Below are 22,728 nucleotides of genomic sequence, written 5' to 3'. Positions count from 1 at the left end.
ACAGTTGTAGATCTAAGAAGTGGGCCTTTGTATCACTGGATTCGTCCAGTTTGAGACTCAAGCCAAATGGGTTGTTGGCATGGCATCCACAAAGGCTTCTATGTTCGGTTTAGTTTTTCAGATGATTGAAATGTCATCCACATATCTTTTGTAAATGTGGATGTGAGGAAGGAATAGAGGTAATACTTTTAATTTCAACATATGTACCACTATTTCACAGATATTCTCAGATATCAGACTGCCCATGGGCAATCCTCTTTTTTGTACATATGGGGTATGTGGTTCTACAAAGGTTTGGAGCCATACTTCCACTCCATTATTAATAAGTGTGTTTAGAACATTAAATATCCCTAAAATATTATGTGAAAATAAAGAAATCTTTTATTATTTCAGATACCCATTTCAGCCTCCTAATGTTACTTTTACAACAACTATATATCATCCAAATATTGATACTGCAGGAAGAATATGCTTGGATGTTTTGAAATTACCACCAATGGTTTGTATTGCATTAAATAAAACATTATAATTGCATTGAAATAATGCCATAATTTATTATACTTACCATGATTTCAAATTGCAATCAATCATCTATTTAGATATAAGTGAAAAACCATTCTTAATGTGATATGAGTTTTCTTTATTTTATGTATAAATATATGGGAGATGTTTTTGCAGAATCTTTCAAATGTCTTGTAAGATCTCATAAGAACACATTACTTCATGATCTCACTCTTTAGATCATGTAATAGTTGCTAAGTTTTGTGATAGATTCTTAATGTGATGTGTGAAAGTAAACATTAGAACTTGCATGAAAGGCAAATATAAAGTTGTTAAAATTAATGTTTTTATTTTTTATTATACTCATTTAGGTTTTTTTCAGTTTCAAGTATCCTGACTTGGATGCCAAGTTTTCTCAGACTTTTTACTTCACACATCACTTTCAATCTTTTATTCAGACTTGATACTTGATCTAAAACTTGACAAATTTGAGTCTAAAGTTCATATATTTTAACAGCATTAAACAGAATCATTTGTTGATTGTCAAAGCATTATTAGTAAAGAATATAAGGGATGTAGTATTTTATTAGTAGAAGATTTTAAAATTATTAATAAAAAATTTAAGGAAACAAAATATAATTAGTAAAGATAACCTGATGAAAAATATAGAAGATATCTTCTCACCACTTCATTCAAATGACAGCAATATATACATTTAACTTTTTTATATGTCTGATGAACTGAAAGTCGATTAATTTTTTAAAAAGGACTGTCTTTATTGAAATTTGTGCAAATTTACAAAATGCATTGAAGTCTATGGAATTTTGTGAATTTGTGTGTTTGAATTTTAATCTAAAGATTTAAACACATGAGGTTTAATTGTAAATTGATATTTTGGGAATCTGTAAAATACATCTGAAATATTTAAAAATTTAGATTATTATAAAAAGTTTCTTTACAGGGAACGTGGAAACCGTCATTGAATGTAATATCTGTTTTGACATGTATCCGTCAATTAATGAATGAACCAAATCCTGATGATCCACTAATGGCTGAAATTGTAAGCTTACTTTTTTGAGGTAATAATTTGAAGTTTTGAATCACATACTGAATTTTTTCTGTTTTTTAGGCTGAAGAATTCAAGTTTAATCGACCAATATTTGTCCAACATGCTAAAGAATGGACTATGAAATATGCTGTTTCTGATGGTAATACCCTTTTTATTTAATTTTTTTGAAAAGATAATTTCAAAAATTTGTTAAGAATCCTAAAAAATTATTTTATAATTATTTAATTAATGTACTTCATATTTTATGAAATTTTAATACTTTAAACAGCAAATACAGTAGAATTCAGTACAATCTCAGTAATCCAACATGTATGGGACTGGAACAGTGTCAGATTAAGGAGATTGCCAGATTATTGGAAGTAAGGTGAATTTAATGTTTTAATCATTTGGAAAGAAAACATTTGTTTATTTGCATGATATCAGTACATTGTATTAATCAGATATATATAGCATAGCAGGAAAATATGAAAGGAGAGCAAACAATTTGAGCAGCCTAAGATGATGAGCCCAACAATTTTTAACATTGTGTCCAAGCTTGAGATTGACATAATGCCATATTTAGTGGGAAATGGAGTTTTGAATTAGTAGGAAGCTTGTCCACATAACTTGGCAGAAGTGCCGGTAATACTAGAGTCAACTAGTGTCTGATTACTGGATGTGTTGAACTAACTTCCAGATTACTGAGATTGTCCTGTGTATAAATTCAACATTATATAACACTGTATATAGCATTGTTAAATATTTCATTATTTTTATAAAGTATTACATAAGTCTGTAAAAATAAATTGATAAGAATTGTTTTTAAATAATTAATGAAATTTATTTTATTTAATAAGTTAAATGTATTAAGTGAGAATATATGGAACCTTAATGGTTTAGTCTTGTAATGTCTTACAAAATATTAACTTCTCCAGTTTATTTCTATCTATAGTTATTTTCTATTGAATTCAGTATATACAGGTAGGCCTCCTACAACATGGTACTTTCACAATGCATTTTCACTCCAACGCGGTTGGAAAAACGTGGAAATTTTCTTACAACGCGGTTTAGAGTATTTAGAAACAAATTATCTTTCACATAACAGAAAAATCACAACAGATCACATAAGTGCAGTGGAACTTGATGAAACAAGCTCAGATCTTGAAATAAGGCCAGTCAAACATTCTCCAACAACTATAATAAGTGACGATGAGGACTGAATTTGTGAGCATAACATTATTTTTGATTTTGACTTGAAATCATAATCTTTTTAGTTTTTATATGATGAATTTTATTTACGCTTTTTATTTTTTATGTACATAAATTTAAAAAGTGATGAAAATGTTACACCGTAAAAGACGGTTTTTCTCTTTTTAGAACTGAATCCCAGTTTTTGTATTAAGTTGGTGTCTTCTATAATGTGATTTCCCACAACGCGATATTTTCAAGGAACATATCTACCTCCTTGTAGGAGGCCTACCTGTAATTGTAAAAAATACAGGATGATCATAGATAATTTAATTGATAAGATGATAAAATTATTCAGATAAACAATTAAATTCAGTATGATAAATATTAATATTGAAATTTGAAGTCCTGATAACATAAAAGAATAAAACAATTAAAAATTAAAATAAACAATAAAACTAAATTTAAAGGTTTTGAAATGCTAAAAGGTTCAAGGAGTCTAATTGTTTTATTAGATTAAATGTTTTTTTGAGATCATGTGTTTCATCAGAATTTTAATTAAAAAATAATATATCAGAGTAGAAAACAACAAATTTGAACATATACAGACTGATGTTTTAAACATTCTAAACATTATGCCTGTATATTTCTTAATATATTATTTTTACTTTCCTGGTTGTTATGTATAACAGAGAGAAAGTATGGTGATCAGTAAAAAAATACCCCCCCTGCATTTTTACATTTTGGACTCGGGACCTTGAAATGCTAAGAAATGCAAAAAAAAAAAAAAAAATTGCATGGTTTTTTCTGTATGTATGGATGTTGGTTTGTGTCTGGGGGCACAATTTTGTTTATCCTCTTTGAAGCTTAATAACTTCTGTGTTTTTTGTTGAAAATTTCTGAAATTTTGCAAGGAGACTTGTGTATTAGGGGCATTGATGCTATTAAATTTTGTGGTTAAAGGTCAAGGGGTGAGGAAATAGACGGAGGTCACATGTTATATCTCAAGTGGGGTTGGACTTAAGGTTTTACTTCTTATTAGAATTTACAATTTTTTTTAAATATAAAACTCATCTCTACCCTCAGAATTAAGCTTTTTGCCTTTTTATAATAATTAATCATATGATCTGTTATAAAAAGTTTTTAAAATAAAATATGACCCATTTTACAATTTAAAATATTTTTTGTTAGGAAAGTTAAGTATTCATTTTTTAGTTAAGAATCTAATGATAAGACAGTCTTAATGTATAGTTTCAAAAAACATTTAATCTAATAAATTGATCAAACTGAAATTTCTATGAATACTTCAGATTTTTTAATTTTGTATAAATGAAGCTACAGACTAATTTTGCTTTTATGTTTTTTAGCTTCTAATTAAGGTAACTTGAAAAATTTTGGATGAAAATAGAATATTGCTGTTCTCATATCTTCAGTTCATCATTCCGAGAGTATTGTATACATGCTATTGTTCATACTAGCTACATTGAAGAATGTATGTAAGAATGTAGCTTCATTGTTCTGTCTGAATGCTAAATCGGTAATTAAAAAAGAACTGTTTACTGATTTTATAATTAATATATATAACTTATATCTTTTGTAAAAAATATTATTTAAATAAACATTCAAAAAATTTCTATTAATGAAAATTTTACAATTAATTAAACTCTACAGTTTGAAATTTCAAAGCAGTTTTTTAAATTTATTTAATATTTATTTATTTCAGCTTAATTAAAAAATTGAAGTTTTTTAAAATATAGTAACTTTAATTTGTTTGTTCTTTCATAAATATAAGATTCTGATTTTGAGTTTGTGTAAGCAAACTTTTGAGTTTTTCACCTACCTTATGAATAAACAAACACACAGGTACTGTACACAAAATGCTTGCATTTCAAATAAATATTAGTTCTTGATAACTCTTGGAATGTTTTGTTCATTCAAAATTATACAGATTATAAATACGGTAGCTATTTTACTGTATAAGTTCAATGAATACTAAGTTATATTTATTACATTCATAAAAATTTAATATAAATGGAAAATCAATGTGTATCAATTTTTGTAATGTAAAATATTGTAGATTTTCTTGTATTTAATAATTTAAAAAGTTTAGTTATAGATACCACAACTGTATTGCTATACGTTTTTATATACAAAATATATTGAAATATTTATTTTTTGCATAATAAAGAAATCTAATAGTTAAAATAACGTTATATGAAAGGCTTTATTATCCACACTATTAATATTTTAGGTTTTAATTGTTAACGTTTTAAAAATAAACATTGATGTGAGAATTAACGATCTTGAAAAAGTTCTTAAATTATTTTTTTAAAAGTTTTGTTTTAATTTAATTAATTCGCTTTATGAAGAATAAGTGGTGAAAAAGTTCTAAAAATTTATTCGCGTTTTTAAACATTTGAGGATGATGATTAATTTCTGTTTAAAAAATCCAACAACGAGTGGCGTAATTTTCCCGGTTGTTATGAGATTTTATTTTAAAAACTTGCATTTTTTTTATTACAATATAATAAATAAAGTTGTGTGTGGCGCCATCTGTTATGAGCTTTTGTTATAAAAACACTACATTTTTAATATTGAATGGAAAAACGCTTAATTTTGAGGGTAGTGATCAGCCGGACAAACCACCTCCCAAAAAATTCCTTGGATTTTTCGACCCATGCGAATTTGATCCAGGGTCCCCCAGATTGGTAGGCAGCTACCCTAACCGCTTTATTCATATAAGGCAACGTGACGCACGGGTGATCTGCTGAGGGGGATGACACTCTGGAGGTCATTTATGGGAAAATGGTTCCTATTTTTGGTGTTACTAACGTGAAGAAAACCCAGTAAACTTTACCTAGTCAGCTCTTTGGCAAGGCGCGAACATGCGACCAGTGTTCAGTGATATCTACTCGGCCACTAGTGGGCCTAACCGTTCGCCATCCGGCCGTTAAAGTATTTGAGTCAAGATGTTTATCACGAAACTTCCGAGAATACGGACGAATTTCAATCGCGGATCAATTACCAGATATAGAAATCATTTGTTGCGCGCATAAATCATCAATACTTTGTTACAAACTCAAGTGCCGAAAATAATTTTCGTTTCTCCATTTAAAATAATAAAAAACAATAAACATAAATTTTAAATGCTATAATATAAAAAGTTCAAGCGTGTATAAAAATTTTATTAAATGATTACAATACTTATTGAATATTTTATTATTATTATTATTTGTTTAAAACCATTTTGAAGCTATATTATTTATAGTATTTAAAAATCACTTAAATGAAATAAACAATTTAATTTTTAATGATTTTTTAACATTTTGATTAAAAAAAAAACAACAAAATAAAATCTCAAAATTAACGAAAATTTTTAAAAATTTAAATCCGAAAAATGATCATTTCGCGTAATTTAAAAAAATAAATAACGTTCCTACTTTAATACAGTTATATTTATTATTATTAGAAAATATTCGAGAATATTTATTATTTCAATATTTTTATATTTTCGCGCGATATAACAGTAACAACAACATTCGATACTAAAACCACAGCCTACAATAAGTATCAATAGCGGAGTTACCATAAACATCAGTTTTTAAAATTTATGCACAATACATTAATAACACAACGAATTAATAATGTAATAAAATCAAGAACGACAAAAAAATAACTATAAATTTTTTAACGCGTAATATAAAAATTTATAAATATTTCAATTTCACGTTTCCTAGGCTACAACAATTGTTTGGATGTTGCAACAAGTTATAAGTTTGTAAGTTGCATTCCTTTTTTTAAATTGTTATTTACAAACAAAATTTGTAATTGACATAATTAACTGAACTTTTTGATAATTAAAAAAACTTTTTAATTATTATTAATTTATAAACATTATTTTATTATTTATGAAATATACAAGTTATTATCTTGTTTCTAAGGGTGTTAATAGCCATTTTTTATTGTATTTATTTATATAATTATGATAATTATGCTTAATTCTTTAACTTTTCATAGTTCCTAGCTGAAGTTGGAATGTGCAACAGGTAAAAAGTTGTGAGCTCTTTGCTTGCTAGAAGTAGCATAAGTAAACAAATATAAATAAATTGTTTTTTTTTTTTTGGATAGAAATTACTTATATTTTATCTATATTTAGATGCATTATCTGCATCAATTGCCTAAAAGTAACTTCTATCTTTATTGATGATTTAAATGGACAAATTGAATGGTTTAATACAAGTAAAATTGCAGTTCTGAATGAGTTTTGGATTCCTCCAAATTTTAGATTTCTCTATGCTGAGTTTAAAATTTGGGTGGGCCAATCTGTATCTTAATGCGGATATATAATCATTGCTAATGTATGAATGTTTTATTGTTTTTAATATGAAAAGGCCACTCCTTAAATTTTTTTTTGTGTTATTTTAATTCTTGTTAGATGTAAATTTGATATTCGAACTAGAATTAGTCAGTCTGGCCATTATTAAAATTTTTTGTCATCAGTAAATGATGATATCATTTTTAAATTGAGTGAATACTTTAAATATCCAAATTAATCAATAGAAGAAATGAGCAAGTTATTGAAATTGAAAGAATGTTGTTAATTTTTTACATAAGATGTTTTCATTCTGTTGTATTATAATGAGTTTTATTTAGGTATAAAATAATGTTTGCAATTGTTATGTAAGATTTAGCACAATATGTTATTTTTTATTATTGTATATCAGTGGCATTTCATCCATGGAAGCTGTGGAAGCACCTCTTCCCTTGTATTTTCTAAAATATTAATAAATACAAATTGTGATTTTGTATGTTTTCTTTGTAAAATAGGGCTGGCGGAAATACAGTATTAACATAAAAACACGTAAACAGATAATAAAAATATCTTCTTTACTCGCCATGTCCAATCACCCGGAACAAACTATTCTCCACAGCAGAGACGACCTTTCTTTAGAGGCTACGCTTCTGCCAAATTATGTAAAACAGTCTAAAATGTCCCCAGGTGACAATCCCTTCACAATTAAAAATATAAGATTACTTTGTTGGCAGAGTCGTAGCCTCTAAAGAAAGGTTGTCTCTGCTGTGGAGAATAGTTTGTTCCTGTGATTGGACATGGCGAGTAAAGAAGATATTTTTACTATCTGTTTACGTGTTTTTACGTTAATACATATTGTGATTATTTTCATATTTTAATATAGTTTGAATTAATTAAAATTAATATTTTATAACTGCATTATGTATCTTATTACAAATTTCAATATGTGTGAAAAAAATGATAAGATTGCTATTGTATATTCGAATATAAATTCGTACATGCATTTTCCCAATGGAAGTGCCATATTGTTGAATATGGGATAGCTTCCACAGTAAAAATATTTGAATTGTGTAAAGCAGCCAGATTACATGCATTTGCACATGCACTTTACAGAGCACTAACCTTATGCAGTTTAGCTCGTGGATGCTACACACCAAAATATCGTATAATGCTTCCAATAATTTTATCCATTCTATTAAGAATTTAATATACCCCAAGAACTTTTATTAGTACATAAATTAAGGCTATGAGGATATAATATCAGGCTACACAATGGATGATCAAATGCTTCCCATTTGAACTTCTGGACAAGTTTCCATGTCTGTACTATAGTCTGAGGATGAGCATTGTCATGGAGAAGGACAACTTCTGATGACAACATTCCTCTTCTCTTGTTTTGTATTGCATGTTGTTGTTGAAGTCTTGAAGTACATGACTGCAGTGATGGTTACATAGTGAGATGGAACGCCTTCAGAAGTTCAAATTAGAAGCATTTGATCATCTGCTGTACAGCCCAGACTTAGCATTGAGTGGTTTTCATCATTTCACTTGAAGCCATGGTTAGGAGGACAGTGATTCTAAATTAACGAGTGAATGAAAGCCAGTGTGGTGTTTGCTGAGCAACTTGGTGGCAACCTTCTTTGCTGATTGTATAGAAAAGCTGGTGCCATGGTATAATAAATGCTTAAATTTAAATAGTGATTACAGAGAAAAGTAGCTGAAAAGTGTATCTAATTTTTGTAAATAAAACAGTTCTGATCTTCATTTTTTTTTTTACCTGGCACATTGATAGTTGAAAAGATATTTAATTATTTAATTAAATGTTTTTTAAATCAGTAGATTTATTATTAGAAATAATTTTTTAAAAATCTTACATCTAATAAAACATTGTTATGTTCACGCGAAATTGGCATAGATTGACAAAGGAAATACATTTCAATGACTATGTGATGATATGGTCAAACAAAGTGATTTATTTCACGTATAAGAACAAGTTTTTATTTTAGATTCCAACTCTGCGGTAATATACAATAATATGGCATGAACAATATTCGGATAATTCGGCAGACAATAAATAACACGTACCATTTGCGACAATATAAAGATAGACCGAAAACTATGACTAATACTTAAGTGCTACCTTAAAACTAGGGATAGAAAGATGATAGGAAGTAGAGAACCTAGGAAATAGAATACAGTAAAGATTGGAATACCTGGGGTTTTTCTTGCTGGACTCCACAATTTTTTTGGATGGGATACCACGTTGAATTTTTTGGAAAGTCTGTCGTCGTCGTTGTCATCTTCATTAAGGTTTTCCTTGCACTTAGTTGCTACACCATTTTATTGTAACTACGATAAAATCTGATCTTTTCCTCAAACTGTCTTGAACTCTCTATTCGTTGCCATTTGCAACCTGGAGCACCACATTTCACATTTGTCCACCTCAAAGTCTGGGCCAAAGAATCTCCTTTCTTCCGTCATTGAAAGCGGTGGAAGCGCCGCTTCCCTTGTATTTTCTAAAAAATAAATACATATTGTGCGATTATTTTCATATAATTAAAATTAATATTTTATTATAACCGCATTATGTATCTTATTAAAAATTTCTATACCACATATGAAAGAAACGATAAGATTGCTATTGTATATTCGAATATTAGTGGCAGAATGGAAGCGCTGTATTGTCAGCTTCCAAACAGCCAGATTATACTCATTCACATATGTGCTTGCAGAGCACCAACCTCATCCGGTTTAGTTGGTGGAAGCTACACATGTATAACGCTTCCAATGGTTCTATCCAGGACCGGTTGTGGGCTGTTATCTGCCTGCCTGCTAGATATTTGGCTGCCCTCACTCCATTATGTGAACACAAGTAGATTTATAACTTAACCCAACCGACAGAAATTTACAGGTATGTTTTTATGATAGTTCTGTATAGTTGACAGGAGTTTAAAAAACATCCATTAAAATATTTGATATCTGTATTCTGCTTCCCATCTTATATTACTTACAGATTTCAATGTTAAATCAGTGATATTATGCTTTCATATGTCCCATCTACAAGGGTATGTAAAAAAAAACGTGTACAATTCTTGAACAATGTTAAAAAATTAACTGTTACTTTGGTAGCATCATTTATAACTAAATTTAATGAATGAGAGATATGCACGAGGTACAGAAAAAGCTCTAGAGTTTATTTTCCTTAATTTTATGATTTATGTATTTGTTGTCATAAAAATTTCTTTCCACTTTTTTCTCAAGACTACATTTATTCAGGTACAAAGTAACCAGTTTCAACTTATTTCTACTTAAGTAGTAGTTAAATAATTAAGCGATTGGGGAATTGGGGACATAAATAAAATCCTGCTGAAAGAGACGGAATTTTACTTAAACAAAAGCTTAACCGAACCAATCTCTAGCTGCGTACAGTGGGGACTGATTTCTTCGTAATATTAGACGTAATAAAGAGAAATTCTTTCAGTTCAATGAGAGTGACCGAAAAGTTGTAAATTTTGGAAATTTCTGTGGACACTTGGTCCTAAAACGAATTAGTTAGAAAACAAATGACTATTAAGTTTAACAAATTTAGATTTTTACAGCTATGGTGAGAAACGTTTAAAATTTACAACAACCCTGTCGCATCCTTTGAGGTATATTAGTGATACCACAAAAGAGGCATTTGACATTAACCGGTATCGGCACCCTCGGGATTTGGCATGCATGCACGCACTGCACACCTACCAAGATTGTCTCTGATTCCATCCATGAGCCATTGGTAGGGAACAATTTTAACTAAGTGGATTGTTTTAATATTTAAAAAGTAAAGAATATTTTGTTATTTTTATGTAACAAATTTATGGCATTTTATAATGATACTTAAGATGATCCCATAACTTTGTGATTATTGTAATAAAACTAGACATTTTAAAAAATGATTTATTCAATTTTTAGGAGAATTTTGATGATTTTGGTTTTACATATTATGCAATGAATTAAATTAATGAAGTGAATTAAAAAAATAAAATGGAATTAGTAAAAGATAATGTAAAATTTTAGCAGTTCTCATTTAGGTTTAAAATAGTTTTTAAGGTCATAGAAAGATATGATGAAAGTTCTTTTCAAATTAAATTTGTTTACTCTTGTCTATATTGTTGAATTTAGTGAATTAAATAATACTGTAGAATTATCAAAAATTTTTAGCAACTGTAAGTTTTGTTGTACAATGGGTGATTGGTTAATGAACATAATTTGTTCCAAGACTTTGTTCACTATCCAAATTGTTTGTTAACCGATTATTGATTTACCATAAGTTTTTACAGGAATTTGATTGATTCTGGAGATCCCAAAAAATAAAAAATATATACTTTCTTACTACATTTATTTATATGTAATAATAAAAAAAAATATATATATATATATACACACACAGTCTTGCATTTTTATTAGTCATGTTTTTCTGTTTGTGGGGTTAAAGAATCTGTCTAATGTTGATTGCTTTTCTCTCTTCTTTGGGATTTTTCAGAAGTAATTAATAGCATTGTAATTGTAGAGATCCCCAAGCCTATTAACCTCAACTTGGTTTGGATGCCATACTAAGACCGTTGTTCTGACATTCTCCCACTTCTTCAAAAGATCTTTAATAGCAGATATCAGCATTAATTCTCTTTTTCAGAAGAAAACTTATCTTGCCGAGTTTCTTGGTGTTTTTCATTCAAGAGTTCTTGGCGTTCTTCTGTTGTCAGATCCGTTTCAGGTTCCATTATGAGCTCTTCAATGTTCTTTATTTCTCAGATGTGATTTTGTTACTCCTTTAGCTGCTTGAGTCTTCTTGATTATACTGTATCTTAGATAAGATTGAACTGTGGCCTACTGTAGACTTGCCAGGCCATACTGCTCAGTAACATCAGACATCTTCTGCTCACTCTCTATCTTTGCTATTATATTCTCACTTTTCGAAAATAAAAACTGACGCTAAATTTAACGAGTGCCCACCTGACAGTCTCGCAAATACTGTAAAAAAATTCTTTCTGTCAGAAAAATAAAAAGGCTGGAATTACAAGGGAGAGTCAAAGTTCGGAGGAATACTATCTGATCAGTATATACTGGGTTGAGTGTCAATGTCGACATCTCCCACACTCCAAAAAGTTTTGAATTGTTGCCTGAAGACAAGGGAAGACCAATCGGTATTCATTATTTTATGTTGCTTCTTCTTGTGTTTGTTCTGTGAGGTGTTCATTGTCTGAACATAAAAATCTTTCACGAAAGTGTTTGTTATCCGATCACCCACTGTACTATTATATTGAAATTACAATAAATTTTATATGTATATTATACAAACACTAATTTGTTTTATATTTATTGATTTTTAAATTTTTATATTAATAGAAAAATAATCATTGGTTTTCTGAAATCGTGATAAACAAAAGATTTTAAATTTTGAGGTAAAAATCTGATATATTTTTATTTATTCTGTTCTATGAAAATAATCTTATAAAATTGTTAAATTTTATAATAATATTTTAAAATACTAATAATAGGTATATTTATGAGTTTTTATTCTGTAAAATAAGATAATAAAATATGTATTATAAAATTATTTATTAAAATTAAGACAAGTTAGTTACTTTTATGATATACATTTAGAAAAGAAAAAGAATAGTTCAATGCGAGATTTATCAATTTCAGTGTAGATCTGCATACTTAGACATAATTATAATATGCATTTATTAATAATTATAATCTGTTGATAAAAATTAAATGTAAAAATAATTTAGGATGTGTCATTTTACTATAAACAAGTTACATATTGAAAGTAAGAAACAACATTATTAGAAATAAATTAAAATAATTTCCCAATATTTTAAATACATTCAATCTAAAAAGACAGTTTAACACAGTTGGAGTTTCTGCCATGTTGCAATATTTTTTGTTGCTTATAATGCACTATGAAGTTTAAACCATTAAGCATTCTTTTATCCTTTTATTTTTTATTCAGTTGATATGCATTGTTTACATGTTTTGGGCTCTATGTTGCCCTCTTCAGCCAACTCCAAATATCTTCCTTTCAGAACAAACTATAATTGGTGTATATAGAATAAGTATATAAACCGGTACAGATAATTATTCCTAGAACCAAATATCTATTTTTCAGAACCAACTATAATTGATGTTTAAACACATTTTACAGAGTAGGTGTATAAGCTAATACAGATTATTGTTCCTAGCTGTTTTGCACTTTCGAGGCAATTTGGTTGATGTTCATTCATATCCTGAATGAACATCATAAAATGAAAGATTTGTTCTCACATATGCATTGCCTTTGAAAGCATATGAATGAACATCAACCAATTTGCCCCAAAAGTGCAAAACAGCTAGGAACAATAATCTGTACTGGTTTATACACCTACTCTGCAAATATCAATTATAGTTCATTCCGAAAGATAGATATTTGGAGTTGGCTGAAGAGGGGTAACATAGAGCCTGAAACGTGTAAACAATGCATATCAACTGAATAAAAAATAAAAGGATGAAAGATTGCATAGTGGTCGATTAATTACACTTTATAGTGTTTAAGCAACAAACAGTTGGAGTTGTTTTGCTGCTTAAAGCATTCTAGAAAATCTTTTCATATGTTGTATTTTTTTTTAACATAGTAAATACAGTATCTGATGTTCAAATACAGGATGGTCAAAAAGTCAATCAGTTAATTAACTTTTGGACTATTTTATATATTAAAGAATTAATATTTCCAATCTGGAATTTATGCAATATATGATTTAGAATTTAGAAGGAAAAACATTCATAATATATATACAGTACTTTGATATTTCTTTCATTTTTGTTTAGTAGATATCTATATTATACTAAATTTAATTAAAATAATACAAGAAACTCTAATTTTTTGTTTTATATAATTTTTATTATTTTACATTATTGATTTGTGTTTTTTTTTCAGAAGAGTTAAGTTTTTATATTATATACTTATGTATTTTTAAAATCAATTTGTTTAGTTATGCTTAATGTTAGGGTATTGGTATAGTGTTCATAAGTTACACATATATAAGTTTGATATCAGTTATCAAAATTTTTTGTTAAGATTGCAACAACTTGTATTATTATGATAAGATTACAAATTATCATTTGATTGTCAAAGCTCTGATATATAATACTTGAAGTATGTTTTAAAATATGCTTGAAAACCCCACAAAATATTGGGTGATTTTAATTAAAATACTCTCTATTCAATGCTGTCTAGAAAGAGATAAGTAGTAGTCCAAATGCAACCAAGTCAGATATGATGTCATTCCTGTAAAATAGAAATTAATACCTAAGTTCAATACTATGGCACTTTTGGTATCACAAGCAATAAAAAAAGTAAACTTTTTTATATAAACTAAGAGCTAGATATAAAAGTAGTCACAACTTTTATATCTGGCACTTGGCTAGACTGTTGAATGTTGTTCATTTCAGCTGTGAGGAACATTACTTTACCAGGGTGATGTTCAGTAATGCAGAATGTTAAGTAAGAAACTAATTGGCTAGGGGGCAGAGCTAAAAAGTGTTCTGAATATCCTTGAATGGTGTGCTGAGTTAGCAAGTAAGACTGATCATGTGCAAAAATGGTGAATGATGTAATCATCGTAAATTTTATTATAAATTTATGATAAAATAATTTATTATAATTATACTAATTTTATGACCATTATAAAAAATATATTTAATTTAGCACAAGCAGCCATCTTGCAAATTGTCCAATGAGACGAAAAACAATGACGTCACTAATAGAAGTTAGCATAGATGAGACAAACTGACTGAACAAGTTAGAATTCTAGCAGTAGGAGGAATCAAGAAGTAGTTAGAAATGAGTTAAGCATTGCAGCATAACTAGTTTTAGCAGGAATTTTGCAATACTGAACACTGCTCAGAATGTACATTTCTTCTAATCTTGTTTTATGAAAAAAATGATAATGCTGCACTGCACTTTGGAATTTTGCATTTATGTTGAGGACTGGGTTATGAGAGTCTGTAGAGTCAACAGACTCTCTGGAGAACGATTACTCAATTTTATGAAACTAAATGTCTGGTATTTCAACCCAGTTGAAGACACAAACATATCACTTCACAAGTTGTTGCAGATATTACCACAGCTGTTGTTGAACAGTCAATTAGTAATATTGCAGGCTCTAGAAGTGCATGTGTAGTGTCACAGCAGTTGAATGTATTCAATGGCATAATGTGGAAGGTTCTGAGAAAGTTGTTGCATTGTTATTCGTATAAGATCAGCCACAACCAACACTTTCTGTCAAGAGGGAAATCTTAACAGTAAGCAATTGCTGTAACTTTTCATTGATCTTTGCCAGAACAGAAATATATGTGTTGTGGCCATAGAAAATCATGGGGAACAATGAGGCACATTTTCATCTTAATGAATAGTGAACACTTACAACTGCAGCATTTGGGTCCTCCTGTTTTCAGCAGATTCCACTGTACTCTCTGGTTAAGTTACAGTCAGGATTACAGCGCATTTATCTTTGGACAATTCTTATAATCATATATTCAAATTGTTCAAATACAAAAAGATATCTGTTAAGTATCCAAAATCATTTTCATTCATTCAAGGCTACTGAATTGGGTTATAGGTTTTCTTTACTTGCCATAAACTTTCTTATTTTTGCTCTTAGATAGAAAACTACAGCATTTTTCCTCTGTTTAACCAACAAATATCATAAAAGCATATTGCATTTCTATATTCTGCTTCTGTTTCATTTAAAATGTTTCAAAACTCTGTGGTTAACTCTCTTTGATGTAACAAAACCTACAATTTTTGAAATTTCATTCAATGTATTTTTAAAAGATTTTACAAACACATTTTGTTGGTATGTAAATCAATGGTTTACACACTTTGTTACCTGTGAATTTTTAGCCAGTTCTGTTTATTCTTGATTAGAGCTACAAGACACTTTTTTTTTTTCCTACCATTGTTAGTGTTCCATCTGTCACAATATCAGACAAATTCTTCAAGTTAAGGTTGTAACAAAGTAAAGTAGATTTTAAAGTAATGAGCATGCCATGACCTTTTGCAGTACTTTTTGAAGAGAGAGCAGTCATTTTTTTCAATGATAAATTCATCATCAATTCTTTTGATAAAAATAGACATCTGTGCTGTATCTCTCATATCAGTACTCATTGACTGTTATGGAATAAAAGAAACTTTGATGCATTATTTTTAAGCAAATTTACAACATCCCTACCTATGTCTTCAATTATTCTTGCAACTGTAAGTTTAAATAAACATACTTTAAAAAAGACGTGTTTCTGGGATGGGATGAGATGCAGCTGACTCCAAACACTCCTATATAAATTTGTCTACCGAAAAAGGTTTTCATTTAGATGCAATTTTATCTTATGTAATGTATCTAATTATAACAGCTAATTCATTTTCTGCATTTTGTAGGGAAAATGTAATTTGCTGATCTTGGAAGTTTTTACTTAAATTGTTTTTTTTAAAAGGCATTATAAGTTGCAGTGTGTTTTGTATTGTATTGCCATTTTAAAATATATTCTTTCAATACAACAATGCTTTCATTACAAATTAAACAAACAAGTGACTGATTACTTATTAATTTGAACATTAAAATATAAATGAGTTTACTTGAAAAGTGCAAAACTCATTGGTAATTTGTTTTACCGTTACTTGCAGTCATTGTAAAAAGCTTTCTATCTGCACGTGTGAGCAAAGTTAATGGAAATTCAAAGAAGTGAAATCTTTTTTAAAAAGATTATTTGATGCACATCTGTTATATTTATACAGTAAACCTAGTGGAGGTCTACTGTATAAAAATAACAGATTACTCTTACTTTGCGTAACTTGGACAAAATTTTTTAAACAGTAATTTAAAATTTCTCGACAATAGAAAAATTATAATTAACAAGTATTTTTGATATCAATGATTTTTGTGATTATCATTCATTATATTACTGTAGTCGGTAAATTATAAAGACTGTACATTGCTATATACTCTACTGTCAAGAAATTTTTGAGCTTATTTACTATAATAATAAATTAAGCTTTGAACTGAGCTCAATAAAACTTCTGTATAGAGCTGATTGTAATAAATTACTATACTGTATATCCATGTTCTCATTTTCCACGTTGTTGGCAAAAATATCCTGTTGACTTGAACAGTCTTTACTCTCTATTTGTCTGACATGATGTGTTTAAACTTTCTCTGGTTTTACTTAGTAAATTACATTATTATAGCTTTTCAACTGATGCAGCTTCTTTTATAATTATTACTGGAACTGAAATATTTTAAATTTATTTTGTATTTTACAAAATTGACAATATTTATATTAAGAATATATATCTACTTTTTGTGTATACTACAATATCATTTGTTGTTATAGTAAGAAATCATATTACTCATTAATAGGAAATCAGATCATTGTTAATTTTCTATGACAGTTTATTGTATTATATTTTGTTCATTCCTATTTAGAATTTGGAAAAATTAGCAGACTTGTGTCTAGAAGTCTGAAGTTTAATATATCCTAATATTAGAATCATATGGTGCATTACTTCACAAATTGCGTGTTTTTTGTTTAAAAATTTAGTTTTGGAAGCTTTGGGTCAAAATATAATGAATTGCATAAATAAAAATATATTATTGCATGTCTAATAGTATTAGCTGTTCATTTGTTTGATATTTCTATAACAGCAACTATTTTTTCATATTAGCCATTAATTAACTGATAACCATATTGTTTTGGATGTTGAAAACTGTTCAGAACATAAGATATACATTTTTAACAGTTTAAATTAGATTATTTTTGACTTGAAATACATTTTTGTTTACAGTATTATTTGCAAATGTTTCATAAAATGCTATATCAAAAACTTCTGGAACTTACAGATGATCTGAAGATAAAAATGTTTTGGAAGTTCCTAATATCTATGATAATAGTAGGAGAATATGAAAACAAGGCAATGTATCTTATTGAAATTAGCAATGCTGATAAAATCTGTAATTTAGATAACTTACTATTGTTTTGTACAGAAATTCTACATCCACATGTGTAATTTAGACTATGTAACACTTAATATAAACTGAATTAATGTTCTGGTTCTATCTCTACATGCAGAACATCTGCTTAGATCTACAAGTTTAATAATAGAATTTCTATTTAATTTTTTCAAATCAGAATACTTATTATAATTTTTAATTTATTAATATTTTATAGAATGTCTTCATTACAACAGCATAGAAAAGTTGTAGAACAACTTAGAAGAGAAGCTTCAGTGAAACGCATTAATGTTTCTGCTGCTGTTGATGATCTAAAGGTGCTTTTTCATTTAGATATTAGATAATCAATATCATTAATTTTTCATTTAAATTTCATAGTTTTATAATAAATATATATGTAGATTTTGGAAAAATTTAAATATCTTAACTTTCAAATAACAGAAATGCATCCTTAAAGATTTATTATTATTATGTAATAACAATAAATTAAAAACACTAATATTTCATAATTTTCTTTTCATTCTGAATTCTGTTTTATAGTGATTTTAAATATTATATAATAATATTAATTAGATATATTAAAATGAATATTCATATGTGAAATACTTTTTCTAATGATAGAATATGTAATTTTTTTCAATAGAGATACATTCAAGAGCATGAGAATGATGACTATTTGGTTGTTGGTTTTCATAGTCAAAAAGCCAATCCTTTTAGAGAGAAAAGCTCCTGCTCAATTCTCTAATTTAGTGGATTTTTCACTTAAATACCAATGAAAAAAAAAAATACTATTAGTCATTACTATCAGGATAATCTTATTCATATTCATGAATTAATATGGTATTCATATGAAAGATCATTTGTAATTTAAGCCTTATCAAATGTGATATTATTTGATTAATCAGTTTATTTTAAAAAGAAATATTTAAAAATCAAAGTGCTTTTTATTAATTATTGAAATTAAATGTAATTTGTACTTAAAAAAAATATCTCAGAGTATATTTTGAAAATGTGTATCTATTATATTTTTAATTCAAATTGTGATATTATGTTGTTTGTATAATTGATTATTGAATGAAATTCTTATTTTTGCAATTTTCTGAATAATAATATATTAGAATTATTCAATATTTTGCAGTTACAGCTAATAGTAATATTTTTTTAGTTGTAACAAGAATTACAGTAAGCATAAAACTTTTATTATGTTAAATCAATTTGTTTCTTAAAGTCTCAATTTGAACATACAAAAAGAAATAATTGGTAAACATCACTAAATATCTAAATATTTTGATATGGTTTCTTTTGGAAATTGTCCAGAAATATTGTCAAATTAAGAATTAAGCAGAAACAAAATAATTTTTCTTACAAATAATAATATATGATTATCTTATTGAATGGCATTGTCATATCTACAAATGAAATTTTAATAAATGTGTCTTTTCAAATTTTTTTTAGCAGTTGTAAATTTGATACATTGGATCTCTGAATAATGACTGCATATTTTATTTTTTATAAGATCCGAACTTATTAAACACTTCAGTGTGCTCATGTAAAAATATAAAATTCTTTTTAACCAAAAAGTATGATATTCACTGAAATGAAATCATTTTAAATTTCTGTTTTGAAAAAAAAAAAAATATCAATATGAACAATAAATTTTGACAAATATGTAAATAATAATTTTAAAGATGTTGTGTCAAATATTAATTCTAGCTCAAAACAGTATTAAAATGTTTGATAAAGTTTATACAAATTAATATGAAGTAAAAGGAAAAATTAGTATAAAAATAATTTTACCAACTTTAATATAAAAGTTTATCAAAATAATAATGAAAAATTCTTTAATACATCTTCATCATATCTGAATTGTTTGGTGCAAATAGTGTTGAATCTCATTATCATAAACAGTATATATTTTTTTAACACTATTGTCAATGTGTGTTCAATGAAATGTTGTTTACATATACATATACTTAAAATATCTCTCAAAATTTTTTATGGATATTAATAAATCACTGTACAATAAACTTATTTAGCATGGATGTAGTCCTGTAACGTTTTTGGATTTTTCATAATAAACTAACAATAAAATGTTAATTTTTAAATGTTATATAAGTCTGAGCTTTATTATTAATATATATAAAATTAATAATTTAAACTTAAAAATAAAAAAAAATGCATTAATAGACTAATGTTTTAATTTCTAGTACTTTAAAAAAGTATACAGATAAACTGAGATAATCTACATTTAAACTTGTCTGGGTACTAACGGACAAAAAGACAAAATAGCTTTGTCTTATTAAAAATTATTAATTCTTTTTAAACTTTTAATCTCTATTTTTATCATTATTATTTTTTTTCTGTTTATATTAAGAGAGATTTGTGGAATATGAAATTATAAAAAAATTATGAAACTAAAAAATTTGTTTTCTGAATTTTATTCCAAATGAAAAAAAAAGTTAAGATTGTATAAAATGCAAATTTTTAAAAATTTCATTACAGATTTTACTTTAGTTGTGTTTTTAAAATGATTTTATTTTCAAACAATTTGTCATTTTATTAATTTTAAGAAACAAAGAAGTTTTCAAAATGTTTTCATTAATTTTTAAGCATTATATATCTGATAGTTTCAAAAATATTTTGAACATTTTAATGCTTGTTTACTAGTAAAAAAATGAGTATTGAATGTGTAGTCTTTAAAATAATAAATGTCAACAATTTAAAGATTTAAGTTATCAAATTGATTTAACTATCACTTTTTAATTTAGAATGATGCAAAGTTGTGATTATCCAATCTTGCATCATCAAGAATTTCAAATTCTTATCCAGAATTAATAGATATAGAATCTGTTGTATTGATATTATCTTCATAAGTCTGATATTATATCCATTTTTTTAAAAAATATTATCTGATAAATTATGCTTTGAAAATCTAATAATAAATCAGTATTACAAACACACTTTTATTTAAAAATTCAGTAAGCATTTTACTAATTCACACAAGACATTACAAATATTTGAGATTTTAATTAAATTCACAATACAGTTCTAAGAAACAGCATTGAGCAATACATCTTTTTCTATAACAAGTTTAAATATTTGTCAAAACAAAACTTTTATTTTCTACATAGTGAATAAATAAATTTATTAAATTTGGTTTAACATTGATGATTTTATCATTCTCAGCTAAACTTGATTTACTTAAACACTTTTTACTTGGAGAAGGTAACTATTATTAGGACCAATTATCTATTATTAATCAAAGTAACTGTTTCTTTAATTTTAATTCTCTAGAATTATGATAAACTTTATCATTTTCATTACTCAAATTCATTTTTTATAGTTGAATATCCCTATTAAATATAGGAAATACATTCTATTTAACTATGCTATTCAGTACCATATGAAACTTTTTTTTATACTGATAGTTAATAAAAAATATAACTATCAAATATACTTATGCTATTAATTAGTTTAGTTAACATATTATAGAACATGATAAGGATTAAATATCATTTTCTATAAGATTTCTTAATTACTTTTCATTACTATCATTTATACTCTTAGCCATTGTACTGACAAGAATTTTTTTGGGGTTTATTATTAGATTCTAGTAACAAGCCAACAAATTGTATTTTGTTTTAAATCTGTTGTCTTATAAGAAAACAGTCCAATGTCCCAATTTTATGACTTTAAAACACTACGAACAAAACATTTGCTACACAGGCTAAGTAAAATTTTTTTTGTCAATATAAAATTTTCATTAGACAATCAGTAGTAGTCATTAAAATTGAATTACTTTTCACTGTGATTATTATTCATAAAAGAATCTAAACATTTTTAATACTGTAAAAATGGTATTATTATTAAATTTTTAATTGTTTAAAAAGTTATTTTATATTATTAATATCAATATTTAGAACTTATTCATTTTAGATAAAAAAAAGAAAGTATTTATTAAAAATGAAAAAACATCATACTTTAAGTATATAAAACAAATTTTTGAGTAAAAATTCTCTTCCAAATACTATAGTTATAATTAATAGTAAATATATTACTATTAAAGAAAGTAGAATAGTAAATATATAATATTACTATTATATATTACTAAAGAAAATTTAAAGAATTAATCATTTATATAATTTATTGATTGATAAATTTATATGTCCATCATTTGATAAAGACTTGATAAAAAGAAAGAAACAATTAACTGATGTTATATAATAAAAATTGCTAAATTAGTATAAATTTTATTTATACCAATTACATGATTTAACTAGGTTCTAAACTCTTAATCAATTGAAGTTATATTCTTTATGAATTGTATTAATCTAAAATATTTTAGGTCATTCTGATTTCTAAATAAACCAATTTCGAAATTTATGCGCTATTTACAATATGTTACAATGAATTTCTAAAATTTTAAAATAAAACATTCAATCTTATTTGGAAAAAAGTGCACTTGATCCAAATATTGAAATCACTTAGCTATAAATTTTACTTTCAGTTATACGCAGATCATCATATGTCTGTCTGTGTGTCAGTTTGTTATATCCAAAATAGTAAAATATGTAAAATGGCCACTTAAAACATAGTAACAAAACTTGCATATGATGATGATGATGATTGATGATGATGATGATTGATGATGATGA

General features: G+C 26.8%; 2 protein-coding genes across 3 annotated transcripts in view; both read left to right on the top strand.

Moving 5' to 3' along the window:
* The window catches only part of LOC136973776 (ubiquitin-conjugating enzyme E2 T-like), a 290,402-nt gene that overhangs the window by 6,849 nt on the left and 260,825 nt on the right, over positions 1-22,728 (top strand). Inside the window, exons 3-6 of one of the 2 annotated variants that reach the window (XM_067268534.1) lie at positions 394-499; positions 1,463-1,561; positions 1,631-1,709; positions 4,105-4,126. In XM_067268534.1, the coding sequence (XP_067124635.1) occupies positions 394-499; positions 1,463-1,561; positions 1,631-1,709; positions 4,105-4,115 (295 nt within the window). In that variant the 3' untranslated portion in view covers positions 4,116-4,126. Of the gene's footprint in view, positions 1-393; positions 500-1,462; positions 1,562-1,630; positions 1,710-4,104; positions 4,356-22,728 lie in introns of those variants that run through there. The other variant, XM_067268533.1, reaches the window with a different exon arrangement.
* Positions 6,321-20,188, top strand: LOC136973845 (guanine nucleotide-binding protein subunit gamma-1-like). The gene is made up of 3 exons (XM_067268629.1): positions 6,321-6,515; positions 18,291-18,390; positions 18,717-20,188. The coding sequence occupies exons 1-3, from the start codon at positions 6,493-6,495 to the stop codon at positions 18,816-18,818; spliced, it is 225 nt and encodes a 74-aa protein (XP_067124730.1). The 5' UTR covers positions 6,321-6,492; the 3' UTR covers positions 18,819-20,188.

Source organism: Centruroides vittatus, unplaced genomic scaffold, assembly GCF_030686945.1.
Source record: "Centruroides vittatus isolate TY-2023 unplaced genomic scaffold, ASM3068694v2 contig_329, whole genome shotgun sequence".
In the NCBI taxonomy this organism is placed as follows: Eukaryota; Metazoa; Arthropoda; class Arachnida; order Scorpiones; family Buthidae; genus Centruroides; species Centruroides vittatus.
The sequence above is the reverse complement of the archived record's forward strand: the minus strand, read 5'-3'. Positions and strand labels throughout refer to the sequence as shown.